Here is a 20,791-nt window from a genome sequence, read left to right as displayed (position 1 = left end):
CGCTCTGCCACCGATTCCATCTCCCCAGGCCCGGGCCTTCGTCGGAGCAGCCGTCCCGGGCCATATAATTATGTACATTATATGTATATACATATAATTATGTACATTATATGTATATATGTACATATATATGTACATATACATAAATATATAATGTATCAATATGTATACATAATATATACACATAAAATTATATATGTATACATATTAATACACTATGTACATATATAATATATACATATATGCATAATATATAATATACACATACATATGTATTTCTTAATTCTTGATAAGTGTGGATATATCTTTCGAATGATATCCATCTGCCCTCCCCTTCCATTAGAATTTATATTTTAAGGAAATTTACATTTGCATTTTAAGGAAATTTGAAGGGAGCAGAGTGATGATGTTAATGTCATACAGATAACCGGGCATGGTGTAATCCTAGCACTTTGGGAGGCTGATGCAGGAGGATTGCTTGAGTTCAGGAGTTTGAGACCAGCCTGGGCAAGTTCATTTGTACATGATTCAATCTGAAAATAGAAAAGTCCTTCATAATTTGTATACCATTTACTGCTAATCACTAGGTAGAGCTACTCTAAACCAGCTCAGATGAAATTTATTAATAAGATTTTATCAAAGAAAATACTTGTGTGCAGTTATTAAAATAATTGTATAGGGGGCTATAAAGAAAAATACCAGTCTCATCTCTATCTCTCTCCATCCCTGTGTCTATTTCCCTTTTTTTTTTTTTTTTTTTTTTTGAGATGGAGTCTCGCTCTGTTGCCCAGGCTGGAGTGCAGTGGCACGGTCTTGCTTCGCCTCCCAGGTTCACGCCATTCTCCTGCCTCAGCCTCCCAAGTAGCTGGGACTACAGGTGCCCGCCACCATACCCAGCTAATTTTTTTTGTAATTTTAGTAGAGATGAGGTTTCATCATGTTAGCCAGGATGGTCTCGATCTCCTGACCTCGTGATCTGCCCGCCTCTGCCTCCCAAAGTGCTGGGATTACAGGCGTGAGCCACCGCACCCGGCCTGTTCCCCATTATTATTATTATTTTGAGATGGAGTGTCACTCTGCAGCCCAAGCTGGAGTGCAATAGCACAATCACAGCTCACTGCAACCTCCTGCCTCAGTCTCCCAAGTAGCTGAGACTACAGGTGCATGCCATCACACCCTGCTAATTTTTTGTATTTTAGGAGAGATGGGGTTTCACCATGTTGCCTGGGGCAGTGTGGAACTGCGGAGCTCAGGAGATCTGCCTGCCTTGGCCTCCCAAAGTGCTGGAATTACAGGCAGAGCCACTGGGCCCGGCCTCAATTAATTTAATCATTTTTTGTTTTAGTTCTTTAATGATGGACTTCTGTAATTCTAAACAACATGTTTAGACTTTCCACTGACAGGAGAGACAGAGAAATGACTAGTGAAGCTTATCCTTATTTTTCCAAGAGAGTAAAGGTCATGCTGAATCTCACACCACCCCCTCCTCACTGCCTCCCAACTTTTTCTTTTTCTTTTCTTCTTTTTCTTTTTCTTTTCTTTTCTTTTTTCTTTTTTTTTTTTTTTTTTTTTTGAGTCGGAGTCTCGCTCTGTCACCCAGGCTGGAGTGCAGTGGTGTACTCTCGGCTCACTACAACCTCCGCCTCCCGGTTTCAAGCAATTCTCCTACCTGAGCCTCCCAAGTAGCTGGGAGTACAGGTGCCCGCCACCATGCCCGGCTAATTTTTGTATTTTTAGTAGAGACGGGGTTTCACTATATTGGCCAGGCTGGTCTCGAACTCCTGACCTTGTGATCTGCCCGCCTCGGCCTCCCAAGGTGCTGGGATTATAGGCGTGAGCCACCGTGCCCGGCCCCTTCTTTTCTTTTTTCTTTTCATTTCTTTTCATTTATTTTCGTTTTTCTTTTCTCTTCTCTTTTCTTTTCTTTTCAACGGGGTCCCTCTGTGTTGCCCAAGCTGGAGTGCAGTGGCTCAATCTCAGCTCACTGCAGCCTCCACCTCTGGAGCTCAAGTGATCCTCCCGTCTCAGCCTCCTGAGTAGCTGGGACCACAGGCACATGCCACCACACCTGGCCAGTTTTTTTTATTTTTTATAGAGTTGGGGTTTCAAACTCCTGGGCTCAAGTGATCCACCCACCTCTGTTTCCCAAAGTGCTGGGAACACAGGCATGAGCCACTGTACCCAACCAGCACCTCCAAACTTTTGATAGTTGAATCCCTCTATTTTTACACTTGTTGGTTACCTTTGTAACCTTAAATATTATACATAACTTTCTATTTGTTATCCTATCAACTTTCAGTATTAACTTTACCTTCTTAGGAAGATAGGGGTATTAGCTTCCCCAGTCATTCCTCTATCTCTTCCCTGTTCCATTTCCCATCTTCTGTCAGGTGAAACTTTACTTTCATATTATCAAATTTGAAGGCATTTACATTGTGTTCTATAACTGTAATTAAGTTTATCATGCTTTGTCTATAGACTTAAAATTTATAAGCTGATGATGAGCACTTACAGTATTGTAAGTATTATTCACAAAACAGCCAAGTGTTATTCTGCACTGCGGTCCACTGTCCTAACTTCCTTGTCATTCAAGGTCAAGTGGATTTTCTTTCTCATTCCTTGCTGAACTATCTCAATTTTTTTTTTTTTTTTTTGAGATAGAGTGTCGCTCTGTCACCCAGGCTGGAGTGCAGTGGCATGATCTTGACTCACTGCAACCTCCGCCTCCCAGGTTCAAGCGATTCTCCTGCCTCAGCCTCCCCAGTAGCTGGGACTACAAGCATGTGCCACCATGCCCAGCTACTTTTTGTATTTTTAGTAGAGACAGGGTTTCACCATGTTGACTAGACTGGTCTTGAACTCCTGACCTCAGGTGATCTGCCCTCCTCGGCCTCCCAAAGTGCTGGGATTATAGGCGTGGACCACTGTGCCCAGCCATGCTATCTAAAAATTGTAACACATTTAAATTTGTTTCAAATTCGGACTTTGACTTTTAAAATATAGTTTTAATTTCTGTTGGAATTTTTGGTTGCCTTTCTGCTTGATTTTTTTTGGGGGGGGGGGCGGGGGGAAGAAATAGGCCACTTTCCACCCTGTCCATGATATTTTTCATCCTTTATAATCTGTATATTTCGTGATATTATTATATTTTCTTCAACCTGCCAACTTCATGTTCTAATTTTGACTGATTCCTTTCTTGATCAGCTTCGTAGCTATCATCTTGAGATATCTCTTCAGTGGACACACCACTTTATTATTATTTTTTTTTTCTTGGGGCAGAGTCTCACTCTGTCACCCAGGCTGGAGTGCAATGGCGTGATCTTGGCTCACTGCAACCTCCGCCTCCCAAGTTCAAGCAATTCTCCTGCCTTAGCCTCCCGAGTAGCTGGCATTACAGGCACCCGCCAACATGCCTGGCTAATTATTGTATTTTTAGTAGAGACAGTGTTTTGCAATGTTGGGCAGGCTGGTCTCAAACTCCTGACCTCAGATGATCCGCCCGCTTCAGCCTCCCAAAGCTCTGGGATTACAGGAGTGAGCCACCGCGCCCGGCTGGACACACCACTTTTTATATCTCATAGCTTCCTTTTTAAATTTTAGCCTCATTTTACTGGAATATTATTTGGAGTACATTAAAATAATTTCATTAAAAACCGTGTATGGGGCTGGGTGCGGTGGCTCATGCCTGTAATCCCAGCACTTTGGGAGGCTGAGGCGGGTGGATCACCTAAGGTGTTTGAGACCAGCCTGGCCAACATGGTTAAGCCCCGTCTCTACTAAAAATACAAAAATCAGCTGGGCGTAGTGGCACATGCCAGTAATCCCAGCTACTCCGGAGGCTGAGGCAGGAGAATCCCTTGAACCCAAGAGGCGGAGGTTGCAGTGCGCCAAGATCGCACCATTGCACTCCAGCCTGGCCTGGGCGACAGAGCCAGACTCCGTCTCAAAAAAAAAAGAGGAATAGAAAAGCTGCTGACTGGGAGCTCTGTGGATTTAAGACTCATGGACATGAGTGGGCAGTTACGCCAGGGGCTTGTTTTCAGCCCCACTTCTCCTTCCCTCATTCCTTATTGCTGCAGTTTTGTTTCAGAGCCCCTTAGGATTGTCTGCTGGGCATATCTGCCGTCTCCTCTACTATACTCTCCATTCACATTCTAGCCTGCAGCTTTCTCTCCATTTCCTGAGACAGCACCCTTATGTCCACTTTTCAACTCCTAGAAATTTATTGAAATTTCATCTAATAGCTCCTCTCATTCTGTCCTCAGATATATGGTTATTATTTGTATTCCTTTGCCTTAATTGGGACCTTGGGAGAGAGGTGAGATTCTAAAATCTTAAATCAGAAACCTGAAATCTAATCTTTCTAATTCTCTGAAAAAGTTAATTTTAAGGTCTGTCCTAGAAACATAAGCCATTATTATAAGCATCACTATCAGAGGGAGAAAGATATTTGTCTCAGGTGTCAGACAGATGTCATTAACCTCATTTTAGGGTTATTAACGTTGAGATTCGGCAAGCCAAAGTATGTTGATCAAGTTAACACAGATGCAAGAACGCAATTCATACCATGCTCGTCTTATTTCAGAGTATGTGCTTTTTTTACTAAGCCATATTGTCACCCTTAAGTATAAATCTCTGACTTCAGGTTACTCTTAATGAGCCTTTAGCCATGTTTTAACCTTATTGATTATTCTTACGATTTGTATAGTAACATTATGGGTGAAATTAGCTCACTCTTTTTTTTGAGACAGAGTCTCGCTCTGTCACCCAAGCTGGCGTGTGCAATGGCACGATCTCGGCCCACTGCAACCTCTGCCTCCTGGGTTCAAATGATTCTCCTGTCTCAGCTTCACAAATAGCTGAGCTTACAGGTGCCCGCCACCATGCCTAATTTTTATATTTTTTATTAGAGACGGGGTTTCTCCCTGTTGGTCAGGCTGGTCTTGAACTCCTGACCTCAGGTGATCCACCTGCCTTGGCCTCCCAAAATGTTGGTATTACAGGTGTGAGCCACCGTGCCCAGCCAAATTTGCTCTTTTCTAGATGTTAACCTTTCCTAATAGCTTCTATTTTTCTAAATTAATCTTTACTGTCTTTGAAACATGTCCAAGTTCTTTGTGTGTCTTTACCATTTTCTTACGTAGGACTGAAATACACATGTGGTAAATGCTGTTAGGGAAAGATTAATTTGGTCAAGGTTGAAGTTAGTTTGGCAAAAATTCAGAAAAAGCAAAAGTATCCCTGATTCTTTTTTCTTTTTTTTGAGACAGGGTCTCACTCTGTCACCCAGGCTGGAGTGCAGTGGCGCAATCTCGGCTCACTGCAACCTCTGCCTCCCGGGTTCAAGCGATTCTCAGCTTCCCAAGTAGCTGCAATTACAGGCCAGTGCCACCATGCCCAGCTAATTTTTGTATTTTTTATAGAGATGGGGTTTTCACCATGTTGGCCAGGCTGGCCTCTAACCCCTGACCTCTAATGATCTGCCTGCCTCAGCCTTGCTAAGTGCTGGGATTACAGGTATGAGCCACCGTGCCCAACCTATCCCTGATTCTTAATCCAGAATGACATTTCTTCTGCCTCTTCTCATTTAGTGAACACAGTAATAAAAGCATTTTTAGAACATTCTTATTGAAAACAGTGACAAGTTTCTTAGAGCTTTTGATATAAAATAAAGGCTATTCAAGTACAGTTCAGTAAAAATAATTTTATTGGAGGCAAATAGAGTAAGACCTAGGCCTGTAGCCATCCATTGGCCAGCCTTAATCAAGGAATAGATTTAGAACATTTAAAATAATTTCCTTCAGGTATCCCTGTATTGGAGGTTCCCAAGAACACCCTCAGGTTCAGTAATTCACTAGGAGGACTCACAGCACTCAGCATATAGTCACATTCATGGCTAGGATTTATTTCAACAGAAGAATACAAAGAAAAACCAGCAAAGGGAAACAGCACATGGGGTGAAGTCTGGGGGAAACCAGGAGCAAACTTCCAAGGATCCTCCCCAGTAGAGTGACACAGGACTCAAAGCAAGAAGTTGTGGTAGCATGTGTGAAATGTTATCAACCAGGAAAGCTCATTAGAAACTCCATACCCAGGATGGTCATGTAGGCAGCCTGTGCCTGGCATGTATCAAAACTGGACTCCCAGAAGGAAAGCAGGTGTTCAGCATAAACCATACTGTTTGTACAAATAGTTTAGGCATAATAAGCCACTCTTGTCATTTTTAGGAAAATGGGAAATCTCTCAAAATCCAAGTTCCCCAATGCCAGCCAGTGGCTAACCACGTAAGCAGACTTTTTAAAGGATAAGAAGTTAGGCCTGCTATATTAACCCTTCTTCTGCAGAATCCCAGTCTATAAATACTATTTCTTTAAATTGGTCTTTTGAGAGATATGGGAATGGGAGTGGGTTGAAGATTGTATTCTTTGAGCCAGTTCCACTTGAGATGAAAAATAAGATAAACAAGAATAGAAAAGCAAAGATAAAAGGAAGAAGAAAAAGCAAGAGAACTGAATACAATTTTAAAAAGGAAATTAAAAAAAAAAAAAGATTGTACTCTGACAAATACCAGGAGTACTGCTGTTTTATTGTCAGTTATATATGACCCATCTGTCTTAAACATTTAGTAGTGAAAATTGAGGAGTCTGATAAAGATTCATACCTGAACAGAAGGGTATCCTATCCCTTTGCAAAAGTGTGTCTAGCTTGTGCCCATTGGCAGGCCCAAAATCTTCTTAGGAAATGGTTTTTAGTTGGAAGGCCAAGGTGGGCGGATCACCTGAGGTCAGGAGTTTAAGATTAGCCCGGCCAACATGGTAAAACCCTGTCTCTACTAAAAATACAAAAAAACTAGCTGGGTGTGGTGGCGGGTGCCTGTAATCCCAGCTACTTGGGAGGCCGAGGCAGGAGAATCGCTTGAACCTGGGAGGTGGAGGTTGCAGTGAGCCGAGACCACACCATTGCATTGCAGCCTGGACAACAGCGCGAGACTCTGTCCTTCCCCAGAAAGAAAATGGTTTTTAGGCTGGGTGTGGTGGCTCATACTGTTAATCTCACCACTTTGGGAGGCCAAGGTAGGAGAATCACTTGAGCCCAGGAGTTCAAGACCAGCCTGGACAACATAGTCTGTTACCTAGGCTGGAGTGCAGTGGTGCGATCGTGGCTCACTTCAACCTCTGCCTCCTAGGTTCAAGGTATCCTCCCACCTCACCCTCCCAAGTAGTTGGGACTACAGGCACATGCCACCATGCCTGGCTAATTTTTATATTTTTGTAGAGATGGGCTTTCGCCATGTTGCCCACACTGGTCTTGAACTCCTGAGCTCAAGAAATCCATCTGCCTCAGCCTCCCAAAGTGCTGGGACTACAGACATGAACCACCACGCCCGGCCTACACAAACAATTTTTTTTTTTTTTTTTAACTAGCCAGGCAGCTTCTCACACCTGTGGTCCCAGCTATTCAGAAGGCTGAGGTAGGAGGATTGCTTGAGCCCAGGAGGTTGAGGTTGCAGTGAGCCGTGGTTACACCACTGCTTTCCAGCCTAGGTGACAGAGCAAGACCCTGTCTCCAAAAAAAGAATGGTTTTTAATATGCCACTATTGGCCAGGTGCGGTAGCTCACACCTGTAATCCTAGCACTTTGGGAGGCCGAGGCGGGTGGACTGCCTTAGCTCAGGAGTTTGAGACTAGCCTGGGCAACATGGCAAAACCCCGTCTCTACTAAAAATACAAAAAATTAGGCCAGGCGTGGTGGCTCATGCCTGTAATCCCGGCACTTTGGGAGGCAGAGGCGGGTGGATCACGAGGTCAGGAGATCGAGACCATCCTGGCTAACATGGTGAAACCCTGTCTCTACTAAAAATACAAAAAAAAAATTAGCCGGGTGTGGTGGCGGGCGCCTGTAGTCCCAGCTACTCAGGAGGCTGAGGCAGGAGAATGGCGTGAACCTGGGAAGCAGAGGTTGCTGTGAACCGAGATTGTGCCACTGCACTCTAACCTGGGCAATAGAATGAAACCCTGTCTCATAAAAAACAAAGAAAGAAAATTTGATTTTATTTTTAAATTCCAAAATTTTTCCAGACCATAGAAACTTTTTTTGCAGATAAAAACATCTATCTGCCTCTTTACACTAATTTTCTCTTTCTATTGTAGACTACATGAGGATATGGACCTTTTTTCCTCTTAAATTTCTTTTGCATGATGCTTTGTGTTTAATACTGTTAAATATGCATTCTAATCATGTTTTTTCAAATCTATATTTTTAAAATTTTGTGACAAGATAAATGAGTGATTCTCAGCTGGGGTTGGAGAAGGAGCTTCTATAAGAATATCAGGGCCGGCCAGGCGCGGTGGCTCATGCCTGTAATCCCAGCACTTTGGGAGGCCAAGGCGGACGGATCACGAGGTCAGGAGATCGAGATCATCTTGGCCAACATGGTGAAACCCCACCTCTACTAAAAAAATACAAAAAATTAGCTGGGTGTGGTAGCGCATGCCTGTAATCCCAGCTACTGGGGTGGCGGAGGCAGGGGAATCACTTGAACCCAGGAGGCGGAGGTTGCAGTGAGCTGAGATCACGCCACTGCACTCCAGCCTGGTGACATGGCAAGACTCCGTCTCAGAAAAAAAAAAAAAAAAGGAAAGAATATCAGGGCCAGGTGCAGTGAGTCACGCCTATAATCCCAGCACTTTGGAAGGCCCGAGGCGGGCAGATCACGAGGTCAGGAGATCGAGACCATCCTGGCCAACATGGTGGAACCCCGTCTCTATTAAAAATACAAAACTTAGCAGGGTGTGGTGGCGCACGCCTGTAGTCCCAGCTACTCAGGAGGCTGAGGCAGGAGAATCGCTGGAACCTGGGAGTCGGAGGTTGCAGTGAGCCAAGATCGCCGCTGCACTCCAGCCTGGCAACAGAGCGAGACTCCATCTCAAAAAAAAAAGAATATCAGGGTAGGGCCAGGCGCAGTGGCTCACACCTGTAATCCTAGCACTTTGGGAGGCTGAGGCAGACAATTGCTTGAGCTCAAGAGCTTGAGACCAGGCGCAGTGGCTCGCACCTGTAATCCCAACACTTTGGGAGCCTAAGGTGGGTGGATCACCTGAGATCAAGGGTTCGAGACCAGCCTGGCCAACATAGTGAAACCCTGTCTCTACTAAAAATACAAAAAAATTAGCCAGGTGTAGTGGTGCACGTACCTATAGTCCCAGTAACTCAGGAGGCTGAAGCCAGAGAATCACTTGAACCTGGGAGGCAGAGGTTGCAGTGAGCCAGGATTGCGCCACCACACTCCAGCCTGGGCAACATGGCAAAGCCCGTCTCTACAAAAAATACAAAAATAAGGCATGATGGCATGTACCTGTAGTTCCAGCTACTCAGGAGGCTGAGGTGGGAGGATGGTTGGAGCCCTGGAGGCAGAGGTTGCAGTGAGCAGAGATCACATCACTGCACTCCAGACTGGATGACAGAGCCAGACCCCGCCTCAAAAAAAAAAAAAAAAAGTCAACTAAGTGCAACTGCCCTAAAAAGCAGTTAGTCCAGATTGTAGCAGGAGACTGGAGGGCCCTATGAAGGCAACTTCCAGGAGAAAATTCTAATTGATGGGTTTGAGGGTATGGAAAAATACATTGATAAGGCAAATAGCAGAGATGTTGGTGTATTTGTAAAAAGTTAATAATAGCTATATGGGAAACCAAGCAAGTGAACAAATGAGGCAGTTATTAACTCTAGGAAAAAATAGGTGTATAAGGAAAGAGAGACATTGTCTGGGCACAGTGGCTCATGCCTATAATCCCAGCACTTTGGGAGGCCGAGGCGGGTGGATCATCTGAAGTCAGGAGTTTGAGACTAGCCTGGCCAACATGGTGAAACGCCATCTCTACTAAATACAAAAATTAGCCAGGCATGGTGGCAGGCACCTGTTATCCCAGCTACTCTGGAGGCTGGGGCAGGAGAATCACTTGAACCTGGGAGGCGGAGATTGCAGTGAGTCAAGATCGTGCAACTGCACTCCAGCCTGGGCAACAAGAGCGAAATTCCCTCTCAAAAAAAAAAAAAAAAAGGAAAAGAGACATGGTTTTTTTTTGTTGTTGTTTTTGGTTTGTTTTGAGATGGAGTCTAGCTCTGTCACCCAGGCTGGAGTGCAGTGGCGCGACCTTGGCTCACTGCAACCTCTGCCTCCTGGGTTCAAGCAATTCTTCTTTCTCAGCCTCCTGAGTAGCTGGGACTAGAGGTGCCTGTCACCATGCCTGGCTAATTTTTTTGTGTATTTTTAGTAGAGACAGGGTTTTACCATGTTGGTCAGGCTAGTCTCGAACTCCTGACCTCAAGTGATCCACCCACCTCAGCCTCCCAAAGTGCTGGGATTACAGGCTTGAGCCACCAGGCCTGGCTGAGACATAGTTATTTCTATTTGCCTCAGCTCTGAACCATATTTGCATAGTCATAATAATATAAATGTGGACTATTGATTTAACCAAATTATGCCAGAGCTATGTTGGTAGAATGAAAGCAGGAGATACAGTGGAAGATGATGCTATAAGAAGCTTCGTCTTCATCTACCATAGTAGGAAGTTAAAACTGGCTGACTCTGGGTACATTGTCTATGAGTTAGCCCTGCTCTGCAAGGAGCAGTAAAGAAAATTTTAAAAGTCTAAAATTAAGTCATACCCATATAAACATTGTTTAAGAATAATTATTAAAAAGCAGGATAACACTGTGCATGGTGGCTCACGTGGTAACCCCCACACTTTGGGAGGCCAAGATGGGAGGATCGCTTGAGTCCAGGAGTTCCAGACCAGCCTGGGCCACATAGAGAGACCCTGTCTCTATAAGAAGTAAATAAATAAAAAGCAGGATAACCATGGAAAATAACTGAAGGTAATTGCTTCTGGGAAAAGGTTAGTGGGGGATTAAGTCAAGAGAAATTTAGGAATTAATTTAAAACCATATAATGACAAATTTCTCTTTCTACAGAAATTAATTAATTTTTTTTTTTTTTTTTTTTGAGACAGTCTCACTCTGTCACCCAGGCTGGAATGCAATGGCGTGATCTTGGCTCACTGCAATCTCCATCTCCTGGGTTCAAACGATTCTTAAGTAGGTGGGATTACAGCCACCTGCCACCTTGCCTGGCCTCTTTTTTTTTTTTTTTTATAGAGATGGGGTTTCACCATGTTGGCCAGGCTGGTCTCGAACTCCTGACCTCAGGTGATCCGCCCGCCTCGGCCTCCCAAAGTGCTGGGATTACAGACGTGAACCACCACACCTGGCCAGAAATTACAGAATTTTATAATGTACTTGGCCAAAGTATATTCAGATTTATCATCACTTAAAGTTTCTCTAAACAAATCTAGCAATTTATAGGTGAAGTCCAGTGCTTTGAATGGTAGACCTGTAATAAGTTTTTGTTAATCAGAAGGTATTTCTCTATAAGGAGATTTTTGCTAACTCAACCTGTTTCTATTTTCCTTTTAGGTTTAAGTTTTTGAAACTGAAGTAGGTCTACACAGTAGGAACTCATGTCATTTCTTGTAAGTAAACCAGAGCGAATCAGGGTGAGTGTTTTTCTATTTTTCTGGCTTTACTATTTTTGTTTTCTGAAAAGCAGTGTATTTTGGCAGATGTTGTAGGTGGTTTTCTATGTGAGGGTCGGAATGATACGGAAGTGAGGGATGTAGGAAGTAAGGCAGGTAGTGCAGCCTCCACTCCTGAGAAGAGTTTGCAGACAGAGGCTGACCAGAGACACAAAATTTACCACCAGCTTGTCTGATAGAGAAGAAATAAGAAGAAAGTGGCTTATTTCATGAATATCAGTCATACAACATTAAATGAGTCGATGATACTTTTCAGTGTAGACGTTTAACTGCTTATGACCCCCCGTGAGGTTGTGAGTTTTCAAAATCAAGTTGTAATTACTAGGACACTTTTTTCTAAGTAATATCATTAGTTTTAATTGAAGACATTTTGAACATGAAAGATTTTATTATACTTCAAAACTTCGTCAGATAAAATGACTTCAAAAACAATACTAGATTTAGCTTCTTTACAAATTCCCATTATTTCATGAGTTTCTTATTTTCTTTATTATCAAGTACCTAATTTCTAAATGCAGTTGTAATTATTTTAGAATTTTGTAACTGTGTAAGTGCTATGAGATATTATGAGTACACCACTTTCTTTACACATTAAAGCATAATTTATGTTTTTTGATGCAGTGCATATAATTTATATGAAGTTTTAAATTTAGGATGTTACTTCTTTTTTGATTTGGAAAAAATAGTTATAGGTAAGGGCAGAAGATGCTATAGTTCCAATTCACAGTCTGTATCATGCAACTTATTTCTGAATGTTACTTAATCTTTTTTCTAATGTTTATGCATATAAGAACAATTTATATTAGAAAGAGTAAACTTCACTGTTAATTAAGAGGAAAAAAGGAATCTCTCCATAGCCTGAACTCCGCCCAGTGGAAAGAATGCCCCCAAGCCAAAGTGTAACACCAGTCCTTAAGGGAAATACAATCTTGATTCCATTGCTTTTAAATATGAGCTCCTTGTCTGTTTCAACGTAGCCTAATTCAGGTGAAACGAAACCACTGATCAGAATGACAGAAATCTAATACTCGTTTGAAATAGGCCAGTAAAGTGAGCCATAGATTGATCCTGCTAGTTTGGTCTTACTAGTTTGGCCCTTGTGAACTTGGTAGAAAATGTAAGCAGCCATGTCTTTAGAACCCCTAGTGGATAAAGAATATGCAACTTGTTGTGTGCCATTTTACAAACTAACAGGGTCTTGTGAATAACTACTGTTTCATCTCTGTTTTCTGTGTTATGAATTCCAGTAATAGTTTTCAAATTGACATCAGTGATCCAAGGCATCTGTAATGTAGAACGAGTAAGATGGAACCAATATAGGGAAGGCAAAAACAGTCTTCATTATTACAGCCAGTACTATTTCTCATCTGTCAAATTTAAGAATTATTCATCAAATAGGCAAAGAGGAGTAGAGAAAGGAATCTTGTTTTTAGTTCATTTCAAGATTCTGTTAAAAACTTTTCCATAGAAATGATTCCTAACTGTACTGCATGATTCTGTTTTCATAGTTGGGATTTTGTTTGTCTGTCTAAAGGCTGATAGCTAATTTGTTGCGGCTTGGAAGAAATACTAATTCTCTTTGGGGTTTTCCTCTTTAGCGGTGGGTCTCGGAAAAGTTCATTGTTGAGGGCTTAAGAGATTTGGAACTATTTGGAGGTAAGTACAGTATGGCATTTAGCCATCACTTCAGGATATAAAAATCACTACTTTTTTGTTGACTAAATCAATCTATAGCAATTGGCAATTCTAAGGGCAAATGTAACCTACAGTTGTTGGATTTCTTTGGTTCCTTTTTGAATTTATGGTTTCCCAAAGATTTGAAGACTAACATGGCAATTTTCCTTGGCCTGTCTTGATTGTTAGAAAGCCAGTATTTACTTAAAAGCATATATGTTTTCTTTTGTCCAGGTGAAATACATATTTTTAAAGGAAGAAAACTATTTAAAAGTCTGTAGCCTTGATTTAAAAAATAATTGTCAAGACAAAGGAAGCAATGATATGAAAGTTCTGGTTTTATTGATGAATCTAGTTGACTCATTTTTTCATGGTAGAAATTATGAGATTTAAGAGAACTAAGGAAAAATCTTTCAGAACAAAAATATGAACTTCCTATTGTAAAACCTGACTGTTGATTTCAGAAGTAAACTTTGACAGGCCTAGGCATTACCCTTTGGCCATTTTCAAAGTGAGCCTTTCTGGGAACTGTCATCTTAATTTAGGGCAACAAAAATTATTTTCAATAAAAATAATAGTAGAGCCCCATTCTTTGTGTCTGAATTCTAAGATACTCTTAGGATCCTATAGTTTAAGAAACAGATTACCGGCCGGGTATGGTGGCTCACGCCTGTAATCCCAGCACATTGGGAGGCCGAGGTGGGCAGATTACGAGATCAGGAGATCGAGACCATCTTGGCTAACATGGTGAAACTCCGTCTCTACTAAAAATACAAAAAAATTAGCCGGGCGTGGTGGTGGGTGCCTGTAATCCTAGCTACTCCAGAGGCTGAGACAGGAGAATGGCGTGAACCCAGGAGGCGGAGCTTGCAATAAGCGGAGATCGCGCCACTGCACTCCAGCCTGGGAAACAGAGCTAGACTCCGTCTCAAAGAAAAAAAAAGGAAAGAAAGAAACAGATTATCGGCCAGGCACGGTGGCTCACGCCTGTAATCCCAGCACTTTGGGAGGCCGAGGCAGGCGGATCACCTGAGGTCAGGAGTTCAAGACCAGGCTGGCCAACGTGGTGAAACCACATCTCTACTAAAAATACAAAAATTAGCCAGGCATGGTGGTGCACACCTGTGGTCCCAGCTGCTAGGGAGACTGAAGCAGGAGAGTGGCTTGAACTCGCGAGGTGGAGGTTGCAGTGAGCCAAGATCACACCACTGCACTCCAGCCTGGGCGACAGAGCAAGGCTGAGTTTTTGAGACTCCGTCTCAAAAAATAAAATAAGAAGGAAATTTAAAAAACAGATTATCAGATTGAGTACATTGGTTAGCTGATCCAAAATACCCCCAGATAGGTTTTTTTGGTTTTGTTTTGTTTTGTTGTTGTTTTGTTTTGAGACAGAGTCTCGCTCTGTCGCTCAAGCTGGAGTGCAGTGGCACGATCTCGGCTCACTGCAAACTCCGCCTCCCGGGTTCAAGAGATTCTCCTGCCTCAGCCCTCCTGAGTAGCTGGGATTACAGGATCACACCACCATGCCCGGCTAAATTTTTTTTGTATTTTTAGTAGAGACAGGGTTTCACTTTGGGAGGCCCAGGTGGGCGGATCACGAGGTCAGGGATAGGTTTAAGTAATTGAAAACTCAAACTTGTTAGTTACTAGGTGGTACCTATTATTTTCCCTAACACATCTCAAAGAATTTCTGGACTAGTAATATTAGTGAACTTTGTCAAAGTATTATGTTTTAGATAAATGGGAGTTTAGAATAATGATGAGTTCTTTATATTTTAGTTGGAAAGAATTAGTTAGATGCACAGTAAAGGAAAGGCTAGTGGAACAAAAATACCACATTCTGTTCCTATTCTCATTTTCTTCCCATCATTAATGGGAATAAAATGGTTTCAAAGTAAACAATGAGGCTGGGCACGGTGGCTCATGTTTGTAATCCCAGCACTTTGGGAGGCCGAGGTGGGCAGATCACAAGGTCGGGAGTTCAAGACCAGCCTGGCAATATGGTGAAAACCCCATCTCTACTAAAAAGACAAAAAAAGATAGTCAGCATGGTGGCGCACGCCTGTAATCCCAGCTACTCAGGAGGCTGAGGCAGGAGAATTGCCAAGATCGCGCCACTGCACTCCAGCCTGGGCGACAGAGGGAGACTCCGTCTCAAAAAAAAAAAAAAAAAAAAAAAAAGTAGGCCAGGCGCAGTGGCTCACGCCTGTAATCCCAGCATTTTGGGAGACCGAGGCAGGCAGATCACCTGAGGTCAGGAGTTGGAGACCAGCCTGGCCAACATGGCAAAACCCCATCTCTACTAAAAACATAAAAATTAGCCAGGCGTGGTGGCAGGCACCTGTAATCCCAGCTACTCGGGAGGCTGAGGCAGGAGAATCGCTTGAACCCGGGAGGCGGAGGTTGCAGTGAGCCAGGATCACACCACTGCACTCCAGCCTAGGGGATAAAGCAAGACTCTGCCTCCAAAAAATAAAAAATTAAAAAAAAAAATAAAAAAGAAGAAAGCATTTTCCTTGGTAACTAGACTTTTCTGATTTTGTAGTTTAAGGTATTTAGAATTGTATAATTTAAGATAATTAGAAATGTATAATCACTCCAATATTTTACAGTTAAAAATCTTCAGTTTGGTGATTTTTATCACTTTTACAGAATAGAGAAGGTCAAAAGCACATACAGAATTTGGCTTAAGAACAGAAAGTTATTTCAGTTGTCCTTTGTTTTGTTCATTTTCACTAGGACAAGCAGAGCGCCAAAATGCCTTTGCTTTATTTACATTTAGAATCAAATCTATCTGACTTTAGAGAATCAGGTTGGGTAATGGTCCTTTATACACGTGTTGCTATCTTAAAACTTTTTGCCCTTTTTTGAAAAAACATGTTTTCTAGTTCCCACACTCACTGGGAAATGGCCAACCATCTCTGTAACTATATAATGAATTGTTTATTCACAAAATATAAGGAACTGGCCTATTCATAATAACATTGTGTGTTGATGCCAAGTAAATGTATGACCAGAAATGTAAGAGTTGAGTTCTATCCAGTAAAGAATACCCATAGAGTAGTAGCCTTGCCACCTTTTGAAGAACCATAGATCCATGTTTAAAGCCCTATCTCTCTGCAGCATTTTTACTGTGGATCTGTGTGTGTTTATATGTAGCCCCGCAGGCACTTTTTGCTGTGATGACTTTTAAGTGGTTTCTATTAATAAATGTAGTCCTAAGTACAATAATTGCTGTTCTGAATGTGGGTGTGTCTTCTGCTAAAACACAAAATGCCAACAATCAATTTCTCTACCCCAGAGCAGCCTCCGGGTGACACTCGGAGAAAAGTAAGTGGCTTCCTAGGCCCTAGCACTATGGCTGTTGCATGGAGATGACTTCTTGTGGAAGTTTGTGTGTTTTGTTGGCTTATCATTTTATGTTTCTGCTTATCTGTCACTGAGCTTTATTTGTAGTGTGATTTTTGTACTTGTGGAGATTCAGGTTTCACCCTGGAAAAATTTGGATGTGTAGTTTGAAAACTGAAAAAAGTCTCAGGTAGTTTTTGTCTCTTCTGGGGATTAAGGTCTCCTCCCCTCCCCAGCCCTGCCAATCGACTGCCACCCCTTCCCCCAAAAAAGTAAGTTTCAACAGTCAGAAATACGGTTATTGTTTAGTGACTAATGGTATTAAATTTTCCATCCTTAGTTTATTAATAATAGATTTTAGTCCACAGAGATAATACAGATCTCTGCCTAGATAATAAGACAGGACCTCAAATCTCTTACCTTAAAAAACAAAAGCAAAATTAAAAAGTATAAAACAGAACATTTACTTTTTTCATTGGTGAAAGCTGCAAGATTCTTACCCTGTTTCCTTCTTTTCTAGTTTATTTTACTTAAATAAATAGCACCAGATGTGCACAGTGTACCAAGCTATTTTGGAATATATGAATCAGTGTGTCTTATAAGGAGAGAGGATAAGAACCTTTCCTACCTAGACTTCTGACTCTGTTCAGATTGCAGACATTTGCAGCTTCTGCAGCGGCCCTAAGGTTGAGTGAAGGACAGTGATGTTGACTGGGAATTTCTGAGTAAAGCTTTGGCTGTGCTTATGTCATCTGCTAATCAGGAGCACCTCTCTATCAGATCCAAATGCTTTCCAATCTGGAGACCAAAAACGTTCCCTATAGGCTCAGTTAGCTATTTTTCTAGAACACGATACCAATTACATAGGATTTTTATATTTTTACAGCTGCTGATGTTATATCAAAAGTTATCCTGTGTGAAACCTGTGGGAAGTTGAATGTGTTTATTTGGTAGCATTTTGTGAATATTGTCTTTGTGTGCTTTACTGTATTTTGTTTTAAACTCTTTAAACACAGTTATTTTATGGTCATTTCTGGATATCAGCTGCTTATTTATTTTTCAGATGCTTCAAAATGAATAAAATGCATTTCATGGTGGGGGAAACTAAGAAAACACTTTGACAGAATTAGTTGCTTTCTATGAGCAATTGGAGATTATTACATTACACTAATTAAACTATGCCATGCTGCATTTAAAGAGAATGGGCTAAATATTTCATTCTTTTTATCTGAGTTTAGACCTGTTCTAAAACTGAAACAGTGTGATGAACTAACCTGCGTTTCTTGTGGCAATGTCAGATGATCTAGACTTCTTCCTTTCAAAATATTGCCTGTTTCCTTGTTTGTTTGTTTGTTTTCCTAAATGAAGTTTGGTCTCTCTTTGAGTTCGGACCTATACAATATCCACAAAGTAGAAGGCCTCCATTTTAGAATCATTCCTAGTGAGCTGGGGACAGAGCAGTTGCTATCACTGGACTAGTTCATTTTATGCAATTCCAGATTGCCTGTGAGCTCATATTGCCAGTTTCATAAAGAACTTTATTTTCTTTTTTTTTTTTTTTTTTTTTTTGAGACTAAGTCTCACTGTTGCCCAGGCTGGAGTGCAGTGGTGCAATCTCGGCTTACTGCAACCTCTGCCTCCTGGGTTCAAGCAATTCTCCTGCCTCAACCTCCCGAGTAGCTGGGATTACAGGCCTGTGCCATCACACCCAGCTAATTTTTATATTTTTAGTAGAGACAGGGTTTCACTATGTTGGCTGGTCTCGAACTCCTGACCTCAAGTGATCTACCCTACTCAGCCTCCCAAAGTCCTGGTATTACAGGTGTGAGCCACCGTGCCCAGTCAAGAACTTTTTTTTTTTTTTTTTTGAGATGGAGCTTCACTTTATTTTTTTTTATTTTATTTTTTCTTGAGATGGCGTCTCACTCTGTCACCCAGGCTGGAGTGCAATGGCATGATCTCGGCTCACTGCAACCTCCACCTCTCAGGTTCAAGCGATTCTCCTGCCTCAGCCTCCCGAGTAGCTGGGACTACAGGCGCCTGCCACCACGCCCAGCTAATTTTTATACTTTTAATAGAGACGGAGTTTCACCGTGTTGTCCAGGATGGTCTCGATCTCTTGACCTTGTGATCCGCCTGCCTCGGCCTTCCAAAGTGCTGGGATTACAGGCGTGAGCCACCACGCCCAGCCGGAGCTTCACTTTTGTTGCCCAGGCTGGAGTGCAATGGTGCAATCTCAGCTCACTGCAATGTCTGCCACCTGGGTTCAAGCGATTCTCCTTCCTCAGCCTCCCAAATAGCTGGGATTACAGACATGTGCCACCACACCCAGCTAATTTTTTGTATTCAGTAGAGACAGGGTTTCACCATGTTGGTCAGGCTGGACTCAAACTCCTGACCTCAGATGATCCACCTGCCTCAGCCTCCCAAAGTGCTGGGATTACAGGCGTGAGCCACCATGCCTGGCCAAGAACTTTATTTTCTTTTTTTTCTTTTTTTTTAAACAGTCTCGCTCTGTCGCCCAGGCTGGAGTGCAGTGGCGCGATCTCAGCTCACTGCAAGCTCTGCCTCCCCGGGTTCACGGCATTCTCCTGCCTCAGCCTCCCGAGTAGCTGGGACTGCAGGTGCCTGCTGCCATGCCCAGCTAATTTTTTGTAGTTTTAGTAGAGACAGGGTTTCACCGTGTTGGCCAGGATGGTCTCAATCTCCTGACCTTGTGATCCGCCTGCCTCGGCTTCCAAAGTGCTGGGATTACAGGCGTGAGCCACCACGCCCAGCCCCCAGAACTTTATTTTCTAAAGGCCAGGTGTGGTGGCTCACACCTGTAAACCCAGCACTTTGGGAGGCTGAGGCAGGAGGATGACTTGAGGCCAGGAATTTGAAGCCAGCCTGGGCAACATAGTGAGACCCCCATCTCTAAAAACAAAAAAACTAGCCAGGCATGGTAGCGCACACTGGTAGTCCTAGCTACCCAGGAAGATGAGGCAGAAAAATCCCTTAAGCCCAGGAGTTCAAGGCTGCAGTGAGCTAGGATAGCGCCATTGCACTCCAGCTTAGGAGACAGAGTGAGACTCTGTCCCTAATTAAAAAAAAAAAAAAAAAATTAGCCTGGCATGGTGGCATATACCTGGGAGGCTGAGGTGGGAGGATCCGCTTGAGCCCTGGAGTTCGAGGCTGTAGTGAACTATGATCATGCCACTGTACTCCAGCCTGGGTGACAGAGTGAGACCCTGTCTCAAAAAAAAAAGAAAAAGAATTTTATTTTCTAAAACTAATACTTTTGGGTTAGTTTTGGTAGTTTTCTGTAATACTGGAGAGTAGAAATAAATATTGTCAAGTTACTAACTAAGCACATTGATAGTTTAATGAATCATTCCCTACCTAGGCTTAGCAAGAATGTGTCTTAGTGTATAGCCTAGTAGACAATATGTCTTATAAGCTTATATGCACGCCTGACAAGGAAGAGGGACATAGGTATTGAAGTATCTATCTGCCGGGCGCCATGGCTCACGCCTGTAATCCCAGCACTTTGGGAGGCCGAGGTGCGCGGATCACCTGAGGTCAGGAGTTTGAAACCAGCCTGGCCAACACAATGAAACCCCATCTCTACTAAAAATGCAAAAATTAGCCGGGCATGGTAGCACGCACCTGTAATCCCAGCTACCCAGGAGGCTGGGGCAGGAGAATCACTTGAACCTGGGAGGTGGAGGTTGCAGTGAGCCGAGATCGCGCCATTGCACTCCAGCCTGGGCGATAGAGCAAGACTCTGTCTCAAAAAAAAAAAAAAAAAGTAGTATCTATCTGTGGTTTCTCCAAAGGGAGTTATTTAAAGTACATAAAATGAATATTTGAATCTCAGGACTCAGCTGTCTTTCATAGTCTCTTTTTCAAGTGAGAGAAATTTTAAGGAGTTTGCTTAGAGAGCAGATGCGCGAAGACCTTCAGATACAAAGTAGTTGCCTCTCATTGAGGCCATATTGTTACCTACTGAAAAATGCAGTACTTTCTCACATGCAGGAATCAGATTCTGATCTATAGAGTGTTCTGAGTAACACAGGAATCTAACGACTGTGTCGTTATGAGGCTGGCATTTCCAGCATAGGTCATCATGCTGAACCTGTTACCAAAGGAACTGGCTGCATTGACCTATTCTCTTCTTTAGCCCGTGGGAATGAAAA

The 20,791-nt window shown here is 42.7% G+C and overlaps 1 protein-coding gene across 17 annotated transcripts in view; it reads left to right on the top strand.

The window, feature by feature from the left end:
• Positions 1–20,791, top strand: part of STRADA (STE20 related adaptor alpha) — a 39,884-nt gene that overhangs the window by 2,854 nt on the left and 16,239 nt on the right. For 4 of the 17 annotated variants that reach the window (XR_010152731.1, XM_016930621.4, XM_016930623.4 and 1 more), the window contains exons 2-4: positions 11,473–11,552; positions 13,190–13,247; positions 16,567–16,595. Coding sequence is in view for 9 of the 17 variants with exons in the window: in XM_016930621.4 (XP_016786110.3) it covers positions 11,517–11,552; positions 13,190–13,247; positions 16,567–16,595 (123 nt within the window). In the remaining 8 variants the exon portion in view is untranslated. 17 annotated transcript variants of the gene reach the window in all.

This window comes from Pan troglodytes, chromosome 19, assembly GCF_028858775.2.
Source record: "Pan troglodytes isolate AG18354 chromosome 19, NHGRI_mPanTro3-v2.0_pri, whole genome shotgun sequence".
NCBI classification, from domain to species: Eukaryota; Metazoa; Chordata; class Mammalia; order Primates; family Hominidae; genus Pan; species Pan troglodytes.
The sequence above is the reverse complement of the archived record's forward strand: the minus strand, read 5'-3'. Positions and strand labels throughout refer to the sequence as shown.